Source organism: Lolium rigidum, chromosome 6, assembly GCF_022539505.1.
Source record: "Lolium rigidum isolate FL_2022 chromosome 6, APGP_CSIRO_Lrig_0.1, whole genome shotgun sequence".
In the NCBI taxonomy this organism is placed as follows: Eukaryota; Viridiplantae; Streptophyta; class Magnoliopsida; order Poales; family Poaceae; genus Lolium; species Lolium rigidum.
In genome coordinates, this window is record NC_061513.1 from 283,242,674 (window position 1) to 283,263,631 (window position 20,958).

At 42.2% G+C, this 20,958-nt stretch overlaps 2 protein-coding genes across 2 annotated transcripts; one reads left to right on the forward strand and one right to left on the reverse strand.

Moving 5' to 3' along the window:
- Positions 1 to 3,583: 3,583 nt before the first annotated feature.
- On the reverse strand, positions 3,584 to 11,121 carry LOC124665623. The gene is made up of 3 exons (XM_047203019.1): positions 10,971 to 11,121; positions 9,303 to 10,121; positions 3,584 to 3,735 (listed from the first exon to the last, which is right to left on the reverse strand). The coding sequence occupies exons 1-2, from the start codon at positions 11,119 to 11,121 to the stop codon at positions 9,331 to 9,333; spliced, it is 942 nt and encodes a 313-aa protein (XP_047058975.1). The 3' UTR covers positions 3,584 to 3,735; positions 9,303 to 9,330.
- Positions 11,122 to 19,535: 8,414 nt separating this feature from the next.
- Positions 19,536 to 20,557, forward strand: LOC124664272 (F-box protein SKIP19-like). The gene is made up of 3 exons (XM_047201825.1): positions 19,536 to 19,602; positions 19,712 to 20,063; positions 20,197 to 20,557. The coding sequence occupies exons 1-3, from the start codon at positions 19,536 to 19,538 to the stop codon at positions 20,555 to 20,557; spliced, it is 780 nt and encodes a 259-aa protein (XP_047057781.1).
- Positions 20,558 to 20,958: the final 401 nt, after the last annotated feature.

Sequence of the window (20,958 nt, forward strand, 5' to 3'; positions counted from 1 at the left end):
GAACTATGTAGACATAGTTGAGACTCTTCTCCGACCAATAACCAATAGCGGGATCTGGAGATCCATAATGGCTCCCACATATTCAACGATAACTTAGTGATCGATTGAACCATTTTCATATGATACCGATTCCCTTTGTCTCGCGATATTTTACTTGTCCGAGGTTTGATCATCGGTATCTCCATACCTTGTTCAACCTCGTCTCCGACAAGTACTCTTTACTCGTACCGTGGCATATCATCTCTTGTGGACCATTCACATGCTTGCAAGCTAATCATACGACATTCCACCGAGAGGGCCCAGAGTATATCTATCCGTCATCGGGATGGACAAATTACACTCTTGATTCATATGCCTCAACTCATACTTTCCGAATACTTAATCCCACCTTTATAACCACCCATTTACGCAGTGGCGTTTGATGTAGTCAAAGTACCCTTCCGGTATAAGTGATTTACATGATCTCATGGTCGAAGGACTTGGTAACTATGTATCGGAAGCTTATAGCAAATTGAACTTAATGACGTGATCTTATGCTATGCTTATTTGGGTGTGTGTCCATTATATCATTCATCTAATGACATAACCTTGTTATTAATAACATCCAATGTTCATGATCACGAAACCATGATCATCTATTAATCAACAAGCTAGTTATACAAGAGGCTTACTAGGGACTCCTTGTTGTTTACATAACACACATGTATCAATGTTTCGGTTAATACAATTATAGCATGGTATGCAAACATTTATCATAAACACAAAGATATGTAATAACCACTTTATTATTGCCTCTTGGGCATATCTCCAACAAATATTATGCTGATGAAATTGCCGAAAACCCCCGTCGATCATAGTTTCAATGACCTTCTTGCTGTTTGATTGGAAAATGAACTTATTACTCCTAAGATAGTGTGGTACATTGATGGTTGTGAAAAACAACCATCTTTATCCATGTTTAAATCTGATATTGGTCAAGTAATTAAATATCTCTCTCTCTACTTGCCACTAATCACTAATTATTGTAAATATGTGCAAACTCTTTCTTTTATTTCTCGTTGTGCAGATATGGACATTTTCAAGACAGGATCAAGGACAATTAATGAAGATTTAAAAGTTGCCTATTTTCCCGAATCAAAGAGGCCACGAAGAAAAGCATCAGAGAGTTTAGCCATAGATTCTAGTTGTACTCTTGATCTCATCACAATTGGTGCCATTATAAGATTATTTGATATTGATCTTAAGAATTTTTGTACAATGTTTATGATTGTTGATATTATCATGTGTGAGTCGTCCTCACGGGCTGAGGGCCAAGGCCTAGCCTCCCAACAACATGTCAATCAAACTTTACATGGGTGTTGTGCTTAATTTTCATTTAAAGATTTGTATGATTGTATCTATATCTCCTACCTCAATCTAGGACTTGTCAAGTACCCAAGACCCCGATGATTGATCAATGTCCCTTGAAGTAAGAAGTGAGCCTAGCTCATTCAGTTAGGGAAGTGGATGTACAACCCAGTCACCCAGGTTCAAGTCCCCACGGACGCAGAATTGGGTTCTTATTATTAAAAAAACACTGTAGGGGCTTCCCCTACCGTATTCCTTTAAAAAAATGTCCCTTGAAGTCGTGGCAGCTTCATCTTTTGCATCTTGATTTTTCTTCTCGTGAAGAAACTACAGAGCACACATTATAGATCGCCTTATTGATTAAACATAAACTTTATAATTTTGTGCTCTAGAAACCTCTATAAAGTTATGAATTAGATTTATACACTATACAATATTGTAATATATGTTGCTGATATCCAAGAATACTATAATACATTAAGAGCCATCAGTTAATTTACAAAGTGATGTGAATGTTTTTATTCGCTGGGATTTCGCATGAAGTTTGTAGTAATTTTTTAAAATATATAACATAAAATAAATCAATAAAATGAAATACTTAAAAAATGCAATTGTAGTTTAGCACACAAACATATGTTTGGGATGAAAACTATTAAAATAGTATGATAATATGTATGAACATGTGCAGATGCATAATTACCTTAATGATTATCTTATTTGTGTCTTAGTTCAAGTTGCCAAAAAATAATGTATTTAAATATCATACATTTAGTTTAACTGAATACATTAATAAGTTAGAAAGTTCAATATAAAATTTTAGAATGATTGATCTTAGCACGTACTAAGGCATGCAAAATATTAGATCAATCTTAGTGCTGAAAGTAGATTTTTATAATGTATGGATAGAGCGTTCCTCATAATGCAATAATGTAAATCTCTATAGATGTTGTGGGATAAACAACTTGAGGTCGACCCAATATTGTATTTATGGTAGAGTTTAGTTGCTGCATTTGAGATTTGTAAATAAAATAGATCTATCATAATTTTAACTAGTCTCTTGGCTAGACACATTCATATTGACAAATATGTTTACCACATATTTTTGAAATACATGAGCGTAATTAATCATCTGAATCGTGAACTTAAAATCTTTTTTTGAACTAAACTCTCTTTTTTCCTCTCAAGAAGTGTATACTATTTTTTTATTGTGGAAATGTTCAATTCATAATAACTAAAAAGTGATTCTCAAATTCACTGGCTTGGAACTGAAACATACGATTTGAATCTGAATTGTGAACTTTAGTTTTTTTTGAACTAAACTCTCTTTTTTCCTCTCAAAGAGTGTATACTAATTTTTATTGTGGAAATGTTCAATTCATAATAACTAAAAAGTGATGCTCAAATTCACTGACTTGGAACTGAAACATACGATCCTCAAAATAAAACTCATGCACGCGCCTTAATTTGCCATGAGAGCATCTACAACACTATCCCTCGAATCGAGTCCTCAAAAGTCCATCCGAAGGATATTTCTACCTTTTCAACCCCTTAGACTTTTCCATCTACTACAACAAGCCCTTGTTATTTTTTCATACAGACTGACATGTGGGAGGCGTTGTGAGGTATTTTATTTTTATTGCCCCACTTCTCTCCTCGCGCCATGGGATCTTATGGTGCCAATCTAGGGAGGCTGAAGGTGGGGCGGTGTGGGCCTATGGCAAACTGACATAGAGTGACGAGGAGGTCATGGTTGACATTTTGGGATCAAGGAGGGGCGAATGTGAAAACCAAGAAAGTGAAAGGATTGTATGACACCTGGGGGTGAATAGGTGATATCTCAAATTTTAATTCTTTTTCAATTTAGGCTTGAAACAAAAGTAATTCTCTAGATATGCAACTATGTGAATTTACCTATATGACAAGATACAAGCAACAATACACAATACAAGATACAAGTACTAAAGTACGGTAAGAGGATAAAGGTAACCGAGAGAGATGAGGGTATGATTCCCATAGTTCCTTCCTTGTAAAGGGAAGTACGTCTACGTTTGAAGGAGTGTGGTGCCACGAAGGCTCACCCTATTCCCCGGTGAGCAACGCCACAAAGTTCTAGCTCACGCTCCATTAAGCGGTTGCCTTAAGATCGCAACCGGCAGATTTACACAAAGCTAAACTAAAATAAACTAAAATAAACTGCTGAATTTAAACTAAAATAAACTGCTGAATTTAGAGACCATTTGCTTGCCAAACTGAATACATTAAAATGATATGGCCAAAGATACTCCTCTAAGTACTTGTGCCATGTTACAGAAGATATTCATTGTGGATAACACTACACAACAGAAACTTGTCCGCCATTTGAAGAAAGTGTTATGGATTTGAATTACACTAGATGAATAGGCGAGCTTCGCCTCGCCGCCTGCATCCCATGCTACAACGTGGCCGATGCACTCGGCATAATATGTCTAGGACACTCACAACATTACACTTCAACCATAAAGATTGCAAACTTGATTTACTTGACATGCGCCAACGTGATCACCCAGGAATGGAGTAACTGAATATCCTGAATACCAACTAAATGAAATCCAGAATGAGTGCACGAAAAAAAATCATCCAACAATGTAGTGTCAGATTGCTAGCGGCTGAAATAGCGATTCCAAAAACCAGCCTTTTACACCAAACCTGCAAGCAAGAAGCACCATTTTCAGAAAAAAAGACACAACCAACACCCAAGGACAAACCAAGCATAACTATTGGAACTGCCAAACGATTAACATTCAAAGTTCACAAATCTAAGTTCAAAACTAATAGCCCAACAAAACATCAACGACACTTACCTTGGCAGAGCAGATATTCTAGCCAGTAGGGTGGCCAGACTCATAAAACACATCAGATTGAGAGATGAGCTCAAAGAACGCACTCAAAGTAGGGTGACCAACCTAAAATGGCAACATTCATTCAGAACAAAAGTCAATGAAATATGTAGACAGAACACACTCAAAGTAGGGTGGCCAACCTAAAATGGAAGCAGTATTCAAAACACAAATGAATGAAATAAGCAGAGACAAACCATGAAACATATTCGTTTAGTAGTAGTACCTTGGGTTTACTCCAATTCCTCAAGTCGTACAATCTGAAAACCATGGAAAGCCTACAAAGCACTTCCTCTGTTCACTAATATAAGACATTTTGGCTAGCAAAATTAGCCGACAAAACACCTTATATTAGGAGGGAGTAGCATTCTAGAAACATATATTTCATGTATTCTTCTTCAAACTGTGAGAAGTAATGGGCGGCGTTCGGTGGCAGAGGAGATTGGGGAGAGGACAGAGACCTAGGGTGAGGAGGAAGAAGAGAAAGGATAACATAAGGTCTTGACGCCGCCTTTTTTTACCGAACACAGTATACCCCCACAACAAGAGTACAGCCAACATCAAGCGGGCCAAGATGTCAGCCACACCGGATATATAACCTGGGTAGTGGTAACTTGTTTCGTTCTTTTTAAACATGCAATCCTAGCCGCTCACAGCCACGATCCTACGGCCAAGACCCCATCCTCCTTGTGGTATACGTCCAACCTGCAAAGACCTACAACCTGAAAGCCGGAACACAAATTCAATACAAATCAATATTACGCTACAACTAACTGTGGACAATAATGTTAGTGGATGGTTAGATGGTAGGATTCTATAATGTAGAATCAGAATAAGTATGGTGCCATGCTGAACCTCAAAACTTGCACTGACTTGTAGATGTCACTTTTGATTTCCCACTCAGGAAAGAAAGTTGAGGGAGTAGCATATCATATAATTTATGACTGTTGTTAACAGAGATTATAAGTACCAAACGCACCACAACGATTCAACTACTTAGACCAAGGAGACATTTGAGAAAGTACCATAACATGTACTTTTAGACCGTGGTTGGCGGAGGCTGTCATCACGTTGCTGCTCCTTCTACTGGTAGGGATGGCAAAGCATGGAGGCGAAGGAGACATGGGGTGAAGACAATAGAAGCCGTCCCAGCTGACCTTGGCAGCATTGCCACTGTTGTCTGTTTCAGCTACTTCTAATTGCACTTGACACAACCTTTAAGGCCATCTGCTCTGACGCACATGCCTCAACACCACCCTCTCACTTTGCATGTGTGCCGAAGTTGTAGAGAGGCCACGATAGAGAGTGGTGGAGTGGCTACTACGATGCATATAGTGAAGGATCCTCAGTCTAGCTCGATGGTTTGGGAAGATGGACCCTGTAGAGAAACAAAGAATAGCAGGTTGACGATGACCCTGTAAATGTTCTCATATGGATGCAAAATTTAAAGCTATCACGGAAACCATTGAAATATGTCGCTAGGTATAGATCGACAAACTCAACCCATGATCAAATCAAATAGATGGAGTTAGGATGCAATACTTCCAATTAAAGATTATCCTGATATACAAAACTGTTCAACATAGGTAACGAAAGCTAAAACCTAACATGCAAACATAATGAACAACCATGTGTTACCTGCATCTTGGTCAAAGAGTAGGTATTGAGCCAGGCCACATGCGCGATGGCAAGAGAGTGAGCGTGCAAGTCTTGCATGCACATTACAACACGCCGGGGGAGGCCCTGGATTGGGAGCCACAACCTTGCTCAAGTGTCCAGGTTAGTGGGACGGAGCAGTTGCTCTAGGAGTCTAGGGTCATGGTTGTGAACCTATGGAAGTCACCAACGTCAAGCAAGTGCAACCAACCAAGAGATCGACAGCTGGTGTCTGGCATCCACATCAGAAGAAAAAGCAGTTAGTCACTTAGGCATACTACAAAGTCAACAACAACAAAACAAACAAATACTAAAGAGTTCTATACTGATGCTCCAAATGAATATGCCTAGGGTGACACAGGGGAGATGATTAACACAGGTAAGGTGCCATACACTCCCGCCTTCTACAGATTAGTCAGTGATCGGGGAACAGTCTGGCTGACACACAACTGGGTTTGGTGGCCTGTTATCCCACTTATGCGCAAGATTTTTCTATGGATAGCTTATCATGGAAGGCTAAATACTAAATACAGATTGCTAAATCTTCGTGCACCAATGCTGGATGTGATCAATGCCTTTCCTTGAAATATATACATCGTACTATCATTCATTGCAGGCAATCTACATAGGTTTGGGGAAAAATGGGCTAATTGCATTTGGCTGCCAACACAAACTCTATGACCCAATTCATGGAGGCACAACAAGTAGCTACAGCAGCCCCAGCCTGGCCAGTTTTTTTCGCTGTGTGTCTGCTAGGCTTATGGAAACCAAGGAAGAACAGAGTTTTGAACAAATGTGGTCTTGCCGATTAAAAAAACTGAAGCCCATCACCAGTTTGTAAAGCCACCCCAGTAACTCCGATGTAGCTCATAAGGTACAACTTTCTCTACCTTAATATATTCTTAAAAGAAATCAAACCACAAACAAAATGAAGCAAAAGTGAGAATTGAGAGGCACACTTGAAGAAGAGGTCATCCTCCCTAGTGGATTTCAAGTAGAATAAAGTACAGGCAGGACCATCTTCCTTGGCCAGATGTTGGAATGTTGGATACATCATTATATGAGGTCAATGCACACATCTAATGAAATAAGAAGCTTACAGTTAAGCTTCTATAACAATACCTTTACTTTATCCATGATTTGTTTGGTACTAACAACCAAATATTAAATCCTTTCGTTATGACATTCATTACATATAAAAAAGAAAAGAAAAATTATTCTTGCACAACAATTAGCTCACTGAGCAAGCAGTACCATTAGTTTCACCCACTATACAACTCTATCAACTGAACATCTCAACCACACTCTCAATTAAACATCTAAACCTCATTGATTCATAAAAAAAACTGAAGAGGAGAATTATTTCTCATAAGCACGGGAGCCAAGACCTCTACAATTCTCCATTCTCTCACTTACCGAAATGCAAGTCAGACTTTAAAGTATTCTTATTCGTCTCAATTATCCCTACCATGTACAAAACATCACTTAAATAAGGATAGATAAGCTCACATTACCATTGACTCTTTCTTAGCATAATATAGACCTACATTCTGAGGAATACGCTTGGTTAAGCAGACTACATAAATACATGGCTTTAAACGGAAGGCACAATACTTAACCTCAACGAAATAACCCGTTCCTAAACCACATACCAGCACTGGACGTTAAACATACCAAAGAATGGGGAAAAACAAAAATGTCAACCAACAGACCATACTTCATGTAAGCTACTGATTTCTTCAGATTTTGTTAGACTCAATCAATTCCATTCCTAACTATCTATCTCATGTAAGATATTATCTACAGGCTGAATAAAACTAATACATGGAAGAAGCACTGGTCCAACAGGGATAGTAACAGCAGGATCTTGCAAAGGAAATCTAAGGAAATATTTCTCTAAAGCCAAGAAAGGAACCACATATCCTAACAGCATGTAGAAATAAACTAAGATGGAGCCGGATAAATATATTGAAACGAATCTCTCATGATTTGATCCAACATAAAAGCAATGAAATAGTAGACAACTAACTCAATTAAAATGGTGCGTCATTAGCAATTCTGGGTGTAGAGACAATGTGAACCAGGGGATGCCCTTTCCTACTAAACTGCGAATTTGTTGGCTCTGAAGTCGTTGAACACCACTATAAGATATAGCCAGCAGAATGTTATCTTGCTTCATGTATTGTATTTGCACACAAAAATAGTTCTAACAATATTGGCATAACAATATTTTCTGGAGAAATAGTTTCCGACTGTCAAAGGATAGAATTCAGCCTCCTCCACAATAATGAAGCTAGTTATCAATTATTCAGTGTGTCTAAATATCTTTACAATACCTACATGGATTCCTAAGTGAGTTCTGAACAATCACATGCGAAAAAGAATCTGGTTTTCTGAGCAAGAAATCAGAACCAAATAGATATAGAATTTTCTGATGATTTGCAGAACTGGAATAAGCAGACCTGATTATACTGCACAAATCTCTATGAACTAACTAAACAATGTTGATATCACATCAAATTGCACTAATCTACGATCTACTATATGAGGTAACTAAGAAAGTAATTCAATCTTTTATGATAAAAAATACTCTAGAATACAATTGGATCCCCAAATCAACCTCGCAGGACATGAAACTGTCCTGCACATAATGCGAGAGACAATTGCGAAGCTGGGGATAGTGGAGGTCATCCATGACGTGAACTCCTGCACCGTCACACCCTTCCTTCCCAGCAGCACAGGAAACCTCCCAGCCCCAGACGAACGCGTCATTCCCGAGGGCAGCAATGAACACGAGCGCCGACTGCACCAGCTGCGAGACGTCTGGGAGCAGCACGCTCCGTCGCTCCGCCCCCTTTTATCTCCTTCCGAAACCCTCGGGGATGCACCACTCCACTCCATGGACAGCACATGGAGAGGAGCACGGCGATCTCCTACGGTGCGAGCTCACCCAGGGCCTTCCCGTCGCCGCCGTCCTCGTCGGGATGGAACCGCACGCCGCAGGTGGCGCCCCCCGAGACAGCGCAGGCCACAACGGACAAGCGGATGATCAACGGAGGCCACAACGGACAGGCGGAGGAGCTGCGCAGGCGGCCGCCGCGTCCTAGGGTTCTGAGGTGGGGATGGGAGATGGATGGATAGGGTAGAATGGAGTATGGAGGACGGGGTGGAGGTGAACGCGGAGCTGGGGAGGGGCGAAATTTTTAAAGCTTATGTGATGGGATGAGTCTGACGGATGGGGCCATATTAGACCTGGTCCAGTTACAGTTACTGTAAAAGGAAGCCCGCAGTGGAAAAAATCTGAGATCAACAATGGAAACTGACGGCCTCGATCGCTTCTAACCAAGATCCAACGGTCCAAATCACGCGGGCGGGAATGCCCTCATCAGCCAGGGTTTGCAACAGCCTTAATCTATTTAATAATGACTGTTGAATGCCGTTTTATCTCAGCTCAACGTTTGTCATTTTTTCTCTTCCTTGATTGTGCTTTCTGCCATTTTTTCTTAGGCACTAACTTACTCTTAGGCTTTAACTTTAACTCCGGAGAAAATTTGAAATTTGGGTCTCTCATGCGTGCTTGTATATCCTTAAAGAACTGGATATTGAGCTTCTTTGGTCCACCCTCCCGCAGCTCTGCATATTCTGGTCCCGAGACAATGTTCTCAAATGCTCCAATCAGGATATCTATATCAGTGACAACATCAAACACGTTAATGTAGCGTCCGTCAGGCCCCTTTTTCAACTTTTTGAGAGCATTTTCTACAGCAAGTTTTCTTGCTTGCTTTCCTGGCGAAAGCTCTGGTGGTTCCTTCTCAGCTTTTAACAGCTCAGAGATTGTGCGGTATTTGGGTGCCTCATCAAATTCAAACACCTTATCAATATATGGATCACTGCGTTCATTGGGGTGTGGCTCGGTAGGGATATCGTTGTCATCGTCCTCTTCACTACCACTCCAGAGATTCATATCGTCTTCATCGCTCTCAGGGCATATACTTCTTAACTCGTCACTGTCATCACCATCTACGAGGTTTGCATTTTCCTTGGCTTGCTTCTTGACTTTCTTCATCTCCCTCTCCATTTTTGTATCATTCTCTTCCTCTTCATCCTCGTCCTCACTGGCTGTCCATAGGCAGTCCTCCTCGTCAACATTCTCCTGCCAAGCTTTCCTGAACCCTTCATCGCCTGGCCTTCTTTTACCAAACAGATCGTAGTGTGAACGATCATCAGCAAAGAATCGTATTCCTGGAGAAAGATAATGCCTTCAGTAAAATGTGTTTGCAGGAAAGCAATTGTACTCAACAAGGATTCAGTACGAATTCATTTCATCAACATGAAAAATGAAATCGAGTGGACCATCTATTAGATCATGCTACCATTTGGTAGTACAATAGTACCATAGCAACCATATCCTCCATACAACAAGTGAAAAGATACAAAACCACTGGACTCGTAGAGGGTAACATCATATGCATTGACTAAAAGAATGGCAACATAGTATTCTCGTTATAAAGACCCTGCTCTTCAGCATATAGTTCAGAAAGTACCATACGCACTAAGTGCCTTACGCAATTCACAAACACCAGAAATTTACAACATATGCAAAATTGAATAATTTATGAGAGCACTGAATTGCTGAAGGATTATCTGTCAGGTGTCCATTTCACTGGTAGCTGCACAGGTGATCAGTTACCGCATAAGCAACTTGGGAACCGTATATTTCTCATTTTCCTTGCTCAGAAAAATTAGCATATGAGTTGAGTTATCTTCAGAGTTCAGACACATACAAAGACACCCACAGCAAGGGTTTCAGATTTTCACAATTCATCCCAACCACATGGCAAATGGCGTGCCCAACCTATTTCATAGAGCTCCGATCAATAGGTTTAGATTAACCGTCCGCTACCAGTACCAGTACAGTATAATGAAGTGACATAGGTTACACAACACAAGAACATATCAGCACATATGAGCGGTATGGGAAAATTCAGATAGCGTTTGCAGGTGGTGGTAACAGAATAAGAACAGGGATTTCATCCTATAACCAGAGGGAGGGAGCGGGGCTGGGAGGGACCGAATTCGGAGAAGCCGCACCTTGGGGAGCCCAGACCGGGGGACGTGACGCCGGGCCGAGGGTTCGGCAGCGCGTGACGGCGAGAGCCGGAGAGGGGCGGTGCGGCGTGGGGCAGCGGGCACCGAGGCGGAGGAGGGGGGAGAGGTGGCGGGCGAGGAGGCGGCGAGCCATGGGCGGAAGGCGGGGTGGCGCTAGTGCGCTACCATGGAGGTTGCGCAGGGAGACTGACGGGAGAAGGGAGAAGAAGGCCTGATTGGTGATGGACCAAAGGCCTGATGATGTTCAAATGCAGCCCAACTCACCCAAAATGTTTGCTCTTCTTCCTTACTGATTGGATTTTTCTTGCGTTGCTAAATGCGGCCCAACTCACACTACACTTTACAAACTCTTTATTTACCCTAACACAAAAAAAAACTACACCTAAACTCGATAGTTTTGTACTCTAGAAACCCTTATGGTCTATTGGTTAGACTGGTATACTTTGGAATATTTTACTATGTTTTGTAGATATTTAAGAATACCACGGTACATTAAGATACGGTGTTCTACATTCACTTGGATTTAAGGTGAAGCCCATCCTATTAAATTATTGTCTCATATAGTGTGAACTAAATGAATAAAAAATTATAATAATTGACAACAAAATCCAATTGAAGATAAGCATAATAAAAAAAATTGTAATGATAACTATCGATAATATGCTATAAATATGTATCATCATATGTGGATGAGTGATTATATTATCAAGTTTTTATTTATGTATGAAATTTATGATAGTATTCCGAATGATGTGTTACTAAAAATTTGCATACATTGAGTATTAAAATTGATTATATATAAGTAAAAAAGTTTAGAATAAATGGGTGCGGGGAACAGTTATTTCAGCTTACCAACTGCGACATAAAATGGATAGGCCGCACTTAAGTTTCAGACCAACATCACGTATGTATCATTGTAGGTGTTTTTGACACAACCCAAGTGAGCCAGTGTAGTATTTTTAGTATATTTAATGTTAAATATTAGATTATGTAATACAAAAAATATTAGATATATGTGTATGCTATTTGATTACGCTCGTACCTTCTGAAGCAGACCTCCTCTTGATAATATTGTTTCCCTATAACTCAAATAAACAAGAACTCCGGAACACCGTCTTTTCAGTCTCCACTTTTGATGGTTATACCATCTTCAAATAAACATATATGGCTCGAGCACATTGTTAGTCCGCAAATTATGTTGTCATTAACACCAAAACCACTTAGGGAGGAAAATTCCGTTCAACCTACTGGCGCAGCCACTTCTACCGGCTCGATTGTGATAGATCTCGTACCTGGAGGTTGCAGGCATGGAGTGCCCAACCTATTTCATAGAGCTCCTAACACTAGGTTTAAGTATAGATTAACCTTCCAGTACCAAAACCAGTACAATATAATAAAGTGACATAGGTTACACAACACTAGACCATATCAACACATATGTGTCACTTCGCGGTATGGGAAAGTTCAGATAGCATTTGGTGGTGGTGACACAATAAGAATAGGTAGTTCATCCTATAATTAGATGGACGGAGTGGGGGAAGGAGGGGGCGAATTCGGAGAAGCCGCACCTCGGGGAGCCCAGACCGGGGGACATGACGCTGGGCCAAGCTTTCGGCATTGCGTGACGGCCAGAGCTGCAGAGGGACGGAGGATGATAAATCCTTTCAAGCTGAGAAGCTAAAAGGCCTATTCGAGTGATACATCGCAAATGGATCTACTTTTTCAAACACTTTGCTCCTCTATTTGCTCCGGAATCTTCCCATAATTGGATAAAAACTGCTGAATCTGACGATCTTTTTAGCAAAGGTCTCCTTTATGAAGCTGTTTTTTTAGCAAAGGTCTCCTTTCTGTATTTTTCGGAAGAATTAAATTCGGGGAAAAATACCAGGGAAGTTTTTCATCAAAATAGAGGACCTTGAACTTTGGATCACGAGGGGGGCTACGAGGCGCAGAAGGGACCAGGTGGCGCTCCCAATAAGGGTGGCGGCCCTGGACGTCGTCTCGCCTTATCCTTCCGCGCACCTCCTTATATACCTACAAAAGTTACGCCCCGAGGAGGACGGGACTTTTTGCGAAACAGAGCGCCGCCAGGACGATGATCTTCATTTTCAGGGGCAGATTGATCCTGCTCTCCCCCCTCGGAGAGGGGAATTTTGAGGGCTTCTTCACCACCACCGCCACCGACATCATCACCAACCTCCGTGGACTCACTCTCTTTCACCATGAGTGAGTAGTCCCCTGTAGGTATAAGAGGTAGATGGGTTTTGGATGAGATTGATCATGTAATCATCCATATGTATCGAGATTTAAGGTTTCTGTCTTGAGGACATTCGTGTATGTGTGTTGGTACACCTTTGCTATGTTTAATGCTTGTTACTAGGACCCGAGTGACATGACTTCATTATTGAACTCTATATTTATTTATCATATATATGAGATTGGTATCTATTTGCAAAGTGTATTGCTTGTTATTATGTTGAACCTGCAAATCCCTAAGGTGATAGATAGGAAAAAAACAAGGGGAATATGTGATAGCTTGAGGATTATGTATGTTCATGAATCTTAATGCTTTGTTCCGGGCTATTCGAAAGGGTAGACCTTAATGAAAGTGCATGGAGCCCCCATGTGTGGTTTTGGTAATTAATGACAATCCCTATGGACTAATGTTTGCATTGAGTTATATTTGTAGGAGTTGTCCATAGGCAATGCTTGAACCATATGTTGGCTTCAAGTTTGCAATAAGAAGAAATTGATGAAGGATATCAAGTGTCAAGTATGTCTTGAAGATGAAGATGAAGTGAGCCCTCAAGTTATCTCAAGACATCAACATGATGAAGAATGAAGAAATGAAGTGCAAGTTCAAGATGAGCCAACTCGAAGAGATCATATGCTTGAAGCTTGCCATCCATATGGTGATCATGGATATGTGAAGATGCGCCTAAGAAGAAGCTCTCCCATGGTGGATTATGGGGGAGCAATCCACAAGACTTCGTCAAGCAAGCACAATCAAGAAAGGCGTTCCATCTTGTTGAGGTCAAGATCGTCATCATCGAGCTCAAGTGGAATGCGCAAGTATAAGGTTTGCTCTTGATAGGGTTTCTTTCTCACCGGTCTCATAGTGTAGTTGGAGACCGGTTTATAGTTTAGTTGCCGTACTATCAAGAGGGCTCTCGAGTGAGTAACTCGATCGTATCGTTCGGAGAGAGCTCAAACCTTTGCATCCTTGCATCACCTTTCTTGGTTGTTATTTGGGTATTATCCATGTGACGTTTTAGAGCTTGTGCTTATTCTCATGACAAGCTCTAGTTCTTCGAAAATGGATTTCGCATAGATCACTTGTTGCGTTTTCGAGTTTGGTGATTTTCTCGGTTCCTCATGTTGAGGTGTTGCACCTCTAAAAATAATAGAAAATCACCCCCACTAGTTTCCATATTTTCACTTTTTGTAGGGATAGCTCTTGTCGACCTCTTTCCAACAAAATTGGTTTCATCTCGTTTGGTTTCTCCAATCTCAAGATATTTGCATTTTATATTTGGGTTTAAAACAAAGAAAAGTAAAAGAAAGAAAAAGGGGAGGAGGGGCAGCCGCCGGAGGCACGGGCGGTACCACCGGCCTCACCATGGCCGGAGCCTCCGGGCTCGGTACCGCCCGAGGTACCGGAAGTGGCCTGTGTGCCACAGATGGTTGCCAGGGGAGTTTGGAGCCCCGGCGGTACCTCAGCCGGTACCACGGCCGGAGGCTCCGGCCTCCCCTCCCAGCCCGCAGCTCACCACCTCCGCCGCCTCCTACCAACACTGGCCGGTAGTACCGGCCCAACCTGGCCGGTACTACCGGTCCCTCTCCCACGCGCGCACCTGCCTCCAACGGGCAGAAATTTGGGGCCTCCCTTTTAAGCCCCCTCTCTCTCTTGGTTTGACCTCTTGCTTCTTCTTCTTCCTCCTCTCTCTCAAGCCTCTCTCCTCCATTGTTGTTGACATTTTGAAGCTTGAGATCTTTCTCCCCTTCCCATGATTCTTGCATCTATTTGAGAGAAAGATTGAGGGGATCTAGATCCACACTTTGACCAAACCAAATCATCTCTTTGTGAGTGAATCTTTGGGATCTAGATCTTGGAGAATTTTGTGTTCTCCTCTTTGTTCTTCCTCTCTTATTCCCCCAATAGCTTTTGTAGCTTTGTTGGAATTTGAGAGAGAAGGACTTGAGCATCTTTGTGGTGTTCTTGCCATTGCATTTGGTGCATAGGTTTTCTCCACGGTGATTCGTGGTGGTGAAAGCAAGAAGGTTGTTACTCTTGGGTTCTTGGAACCCTAGACGGATTCTAGGCCTTTGTGGCGATTTGTTAGGAGCCTCCAATTAAGTTGTGGATGTGTGCCCCAATCTTTGTGTAAGGCCCGGTTTCCGCCTCGAAGGAAATCCCTTAGTGGAACCGTGACCTAGGCCTTTGTGGCGAGGGTCACCGGAGATTTAGGTGAGGCGCCTTCGTGGCGTTCGGTGTGTGGTGTGAGTACCGCATCTTGGGGTGAGGCCTTTGTGGCGTTGGTGTGCATCGAGCAACCACACCTCAAGGTGAGCCTCTTGTGGCGTTCGGGAGCACTAAGCAACCGCACCTCTCCACCGGAGATTAGCACTCGCAAGAGTGTGAACTCCGGGATAAATCATCGTCTCCCGCGTGCCTCGGTTATCTCTATACCCGAGCTCTTTACTTATGCACTTTACCTTGTGATAGCCATCGTGCTTGAAGTTATATATATCTTGCTATCACATACTTGCTTGTATTGCTTAGCATAAGTTGTTGGTGCACATAGATGAACTCTTGCTTAGAATAAGTTGTTGGTGCACATAGGTGAACCATAGTATATAGGCTTTGGGCTTGACAAAGTAAACGCTAGTTTTATTTCGCATTTGTTAAGCCCATCTCGTAAAAGTTTTAAATCGCCTATTCACCCCCCCCCCCCTCTAGGAGACATCCGTGTCCTTTCACTTAATTACTTGCAGTTCCAAGTTAGCCCCCGTAAAATGGGCAAGCAGGGTAAAAGATGTTATGTAAATTCTCTTTGTTAGTATGCATGACTACATTTGGATCATACACCTACACACAACTGAATTAAGAATAGATGCTATGTTAGTTGGATTATATTATATGATCAATATCATTCACACAAAACCCCATTGCTGCCTCATGCCTACGCTTTTATCCACTGCAAGTTTCACATAACTACTTCCGGTGAAAACTGGAAATCTGTTGCTTTCGTTTACTATTTTCTTTTACTGTTTTGAATCAACTGCCACTAAAATCACCCATTGCTTTGTGAGATTATTGATATAAAGGTGTGGTTGAGAGTGAAACGTCTCAATTCCTAAAGTCTTATTGGTATTCTTGTGTTTCCTTGAGTCGAACTATAAATTTGGGTAATACTTCCCATTAAAGATTTCAGCGATCCCCTATACTTGTGTCATACCTTGACGAAAGGAACTATGGAGCGCTGAACACGGAGTAGTTCTCCGCCTCTTGCAGTCGTGTGTGGTTGCATCCGTCATAGCTTCAACACGAGAACGATGGCGTATCCTCGATTGTCGGGGGCGTAGCTTAGTGGGTCTAGACCAGAGGCGGAGTGACGAGAGTTGGACTAGGCGGCGTGCGTGAGGAGGTGCACGGATCATCGGCTAGCTACTAGAGAAGGACTCCATGGCAGTAGACGGTGTGAGGAGGAACTGGAAGACGAGGTGCGAGGGGCGACATGGCTGCTTCTTTTGCACGCGATCTGGGAAGGGCGATGGGTATCCATGTCCCTAAGACGTGTGGTGGGGGACATGGACAGTCAAGGGGGCGGTGGTGGCCAAATCTATGCGGTAGAGGGCCGATCCACGTGGTGGAGGGTGACGGCCGACGAGCAGGAGGTGACGAGGGGGAGGCGGTGATCTGGGAAAGGCGATGGGCCTCCATGTCCGTAAGACGAGCAGTGGGGGACATGTCCAGTCGAGGGGGGGGGGGCGGTGAAGGCCAGATCTATGCGGTTGAGGGCGGATCCGCGTGGTGGAGGTGGTGACGGCCGACGACGAGGAGGTGATGGCCGGATCCGGCAGCGCCGGAGGAGGATCTGAGCGCCGAAGGTGGGGAGAGGATAAATAAAGTAACCGGTAATGTACATATTATGTGATTTGGTGGCAGAGCAAAACGCCTAAAAAAAATCTTGAACTAAACCAACAATCGAAGAAAACAGAGCGAATTCCTCCTTTTAAGTAGTAGAGACTGAATTTTTGTTTCATTGTAAATGCGGCCCAACTCACACTACACTTTACAAACTCTATTTAACTGTTGCACATGAACTTGATCCCCAACCTAAAAAAAACTAGCTTTGATCCCTTACATATATGAAAACTACACCTAAACTCGATAGTTTTGTACTCTAGAAATCTGTATTGAACTATCCGCCATTGGTATACTTTAGAATATTTTACTATGTTTTGTAGATATTTAAGAATGTTATGGTACATTGAGATAGGATGTTCTATATTAACTTGGATTTATGGTGAAGCCCATCCTATTAAACTATTTCCTTGTGTAGTGCAAAACAAATGAATAAAAATAATAATTTATAACGAAATCCAATTGAAGTTAAACATAAAAAAAAATTGTAATGATAAATTGATAACTATCAACAATATGTTATAAATATGTATATGCATATGTGGATGTGTGATTATATTATTAGCTTTGTTATTTATGTATGAAATTTATGATAGTATTCTGAATGATGTGTTACTGAAAAAATGCATACGTTGAGTGTTAAAATCGATTATATAGAAGTAAAAATATTTAGCATAAATGGGTGGGAACAGTTGATTTATCCCACCGTGCGACATAAAATAGGTATGTCGCGTATGGGTATCAGAATACATTTTACTAAATATAATCATTAATGTTGATGCTTACTATAACTTCTATAATAACATCATGTTAGTAGAACCGTAGGTGTTTTCGAGACAAACGAGAGTGAGGTGGAGTAAATGTTTAACGAGAGTGAGGCAGAGTAGTAGTTTTAGTATATATAATTTTAAATATTATACTTTTGTAATAAAAATAAAAATTTATTAGATGTAATGTGTATGTCATTTGATTTCAGGCATAACTTTCATTCAGCACATACCTTCTGAAGCAGACCCTTCTTGATAATAATGTTTTCTATGAGTTAAATAAACAAATACTCTGGAACACCTGTGTTTCTCTTTCCAAATTTGGGACGCGGTTTAGTTGAACTCATGCTAAATAAGATGTCTCCCTTGTCTTAAAAAGTTGTCATACCTACATGTCTTAATCCCACCAACGCCCAAGAGGGAGCTCTTCTTCGGCGAGAAAACTAAAGACGACATCCACAACTTCTTGGGCTACCTTGCGCTACATGGCGGATGTGGCTAAGGCGGAGGGAACTCTGGACTAGCTTCCGCCTAGCCGGACGACATGGATGAAGAAGATGCGACAAGGCTATCAATCTTGGTATCCCAATAACCGTAGTTGCCGCAGCAACAACCCCGGTATGCCACTACGATCATGCCAGCATGCATCTCCGAGGAGGAGGTAGTCGGCCTTGCAGCCCTCAACCACACCGCCCACGCCCTCGATCGTTGTTGCCTGCTCCTGCAGCAGCCGCTCCTCCTCCACGGACGGTGATCCCCATGGACGTGTTGGTGCCCAGCTAGCCATGGAAGATGTCAACCCGACCCAGATGAGTAGTGGGCTAGGGATTGGAGTCCTTGGAGTATAGTTTTTGAAAATTCTTTGTATTTTTTTTCTTCATTTTAGCTATGTAAATTATGACTTTTTATCTATGCAATTTATCAAAATCAATACATTTGCGTCGGGCTGCTAGGGCAACCCCGATCCAAACGAAAAAAATGTAGCGGCAACACCGAATTTATGTTTGTAGTCTGACGCGAAAGGACCAAAATAAAAAAAATAGATAATGAGCGCTTTATTATTTAAAGAAGAGGACCGGAATAAATACATTTAATATATCGTGTCAGACGTGTGGCGTGTCGTGGAGATGCGTTACTTCCTCTTCACAGGTTGGCACGGATTTGGCCCAGAAGGCGAGAGGGCCCATGAGCGTTCAGGTTGGCCATAGTGCTAGTATTATAGGTAGTATCATGCATCCTAGGCCCACAAAAATGATGATGTGGCATCTAATTAATGAGGAGAGATAGGATTAGAGTAACATAGGTATATACTGTATCATAGCGCATGTTATGAGAAAAGTAAATACCAAATAGATCTTGTACATAGATTTACATTGGGATTCTACAAAATAATAAATTTACAAGTTTATGATACTACACTATAATACCACCCACTATAGAAATAGTATCATAGACAAGTATTATATGCATGATACTAGTATATGATACTATGCACTATGACCAGCCTCAGTCGAATCGCCCAACACGCTGGCCCAGAACGCGAGGGGGCGCATGACCTTCCGTATTCAACAGTTAAAGCCCGACGGTTTAAGTCCCTGCTTCGCCTCTATAAATTGGTTCCAACTAAACGCCATGGCATACAGTGATAGATCGAGCTACAATTGCACCGTCGCCACGGCGGAACTTGCTGCCGGAGAAGGTATGCGCGCATGGTCGAGCAGCGCTCTGAACTGCTACACTGTTCCTCGCCATGTTCGGGTCTCTGAATTCACCAGACACTGTAACTCTTTTCAGTTTCCAAACTGCAGGATATCGATCAATGGACGCTGCGCTGCCGCCCGTGCTAGAGGAGGAACCGCCAGCAAGGGACTGGTCGCTGCTGCCCCTCGACGTGCTCTCTTCCGTCTTCGTCAGGGTAGGCGCGGTCGACGTCCTCATGGGCGCCGGCCTCATGTGCCGCTCGTGGCTCCAGGCGGCGATGGTGCCAGACGTGTGGCGTGTCGTGGACATCGAGAGCCGTGAGCACATCCTGTGGTCGAAGAAATTCTGTACAGTGGACATGATGATTAGGGCGGCCATCGACCGTTCCGATGGACAGCTTCAGGTGTTCGTCGGGAGGCTGTTTGGCTCCGTCGAGCTCGTCAAGTATATCGTGGAAAGGTGTCCTCTACTTCTCTTCCGTCATTTGCTTGCAGCTGTGAAAGTTTATTAAGCAATTACACCTCCGTGCCAGTAAAATTCTCAACACTAGTTCTATCCTCTAATACTGGATTGGTCCCCCCTTTTTTTGCAGGTCACCCTCGCTCAGGAAACTTCGGCTTGTATTGTGCTTTATCGACATCTTCATCAGACCACGCGTCCCCGTCGGTGTGCGACTCGCCAGTGTCATAAGAGAGTCACCTCTAAGGGAGCTCCGTTGCCTTGAATTTGAAAGCGGTGACCTCACTGCGGGAGAACTGACCGCCATCCTTGAGAACTGTCCTGTCCTGGAGGTTCTTACGGTGCGCAAGAGCGTATGGATGAACGACGAAGAAGAGCATGAACTGCGGGCGAGATTTCACGGGATCAAGACCATGACGATCGAGCGTCTTGATTGCGGGGGTACTACTTATTCTGAGAACGATTACGGGTACAGTGACTACATTGATTATTGAAGTTGAGAGGACAGGTTAAGCGTGGCTTGAGAGTTATTTTGTGGGATCAGTCTATGTCTCATTATCTGTCTCGACTGAGATTAATTTTCTGAAATCTCGAACAGTTCAGCAATGTGCAACTACTTTGCAACAGAGTGGAAGTTTATCAAAGTATAGTACTTTGCAATTTGTTGAATCGACTTAGACTTGAGAAAATATGTCACCTGAAATTTATCAATGTATTTTGCGATCTCTGGTTTAAGATGTTTGAGTTTTGTCTTGCCTTTTTGGGTTTTCCCTTCCCAATACATTTGTATCTTTAGAGCACCTTGTTAACGAATTACATCCTTATTTTTGCATATTGATTTTTTTTTGCGATAGAAAAGATAGAGCCTTGAGATCAGCGATATGAGCCGTATCAA

Coding starts and splice junctions, on each gene's coding strand:
- LOC124665623 (XM_047203019.1), bottom strand. CDS start 11,121: ATGGCTCGCCGCCTCCTCGCCCGCCACCTCTCCCCCCTCCTCCGCCTC. Junction 10,122..10,970: donor CCCGGTCTGGGCTCCCCAAG/GTGCGGCTTCTC, acceptor ATCTTTCTCCAG/GAATACGATTCTTTGCTGAT.
- LOC124664272 (XM_047201825.1), top strand. CDS start 19,536: ATGGCATACAGTGATAGATCGAGCTACAATTGCACCGTCGCCACGGCG. Junction 19,603..19,711: donor GGAACTTGCTGCCGGAGAAG/GTATGCGCGCAT, acceptor TCCAAACTGCAG/GATATCGATCAATGGACGCT. Junction 20,064..20,196: donor GTCAAGTATATCGTGGAAAG/GTGTCCTCTACT, acceptor CTTTTTTTGCAG/GTCACCCTCGCTCAGGAAAC.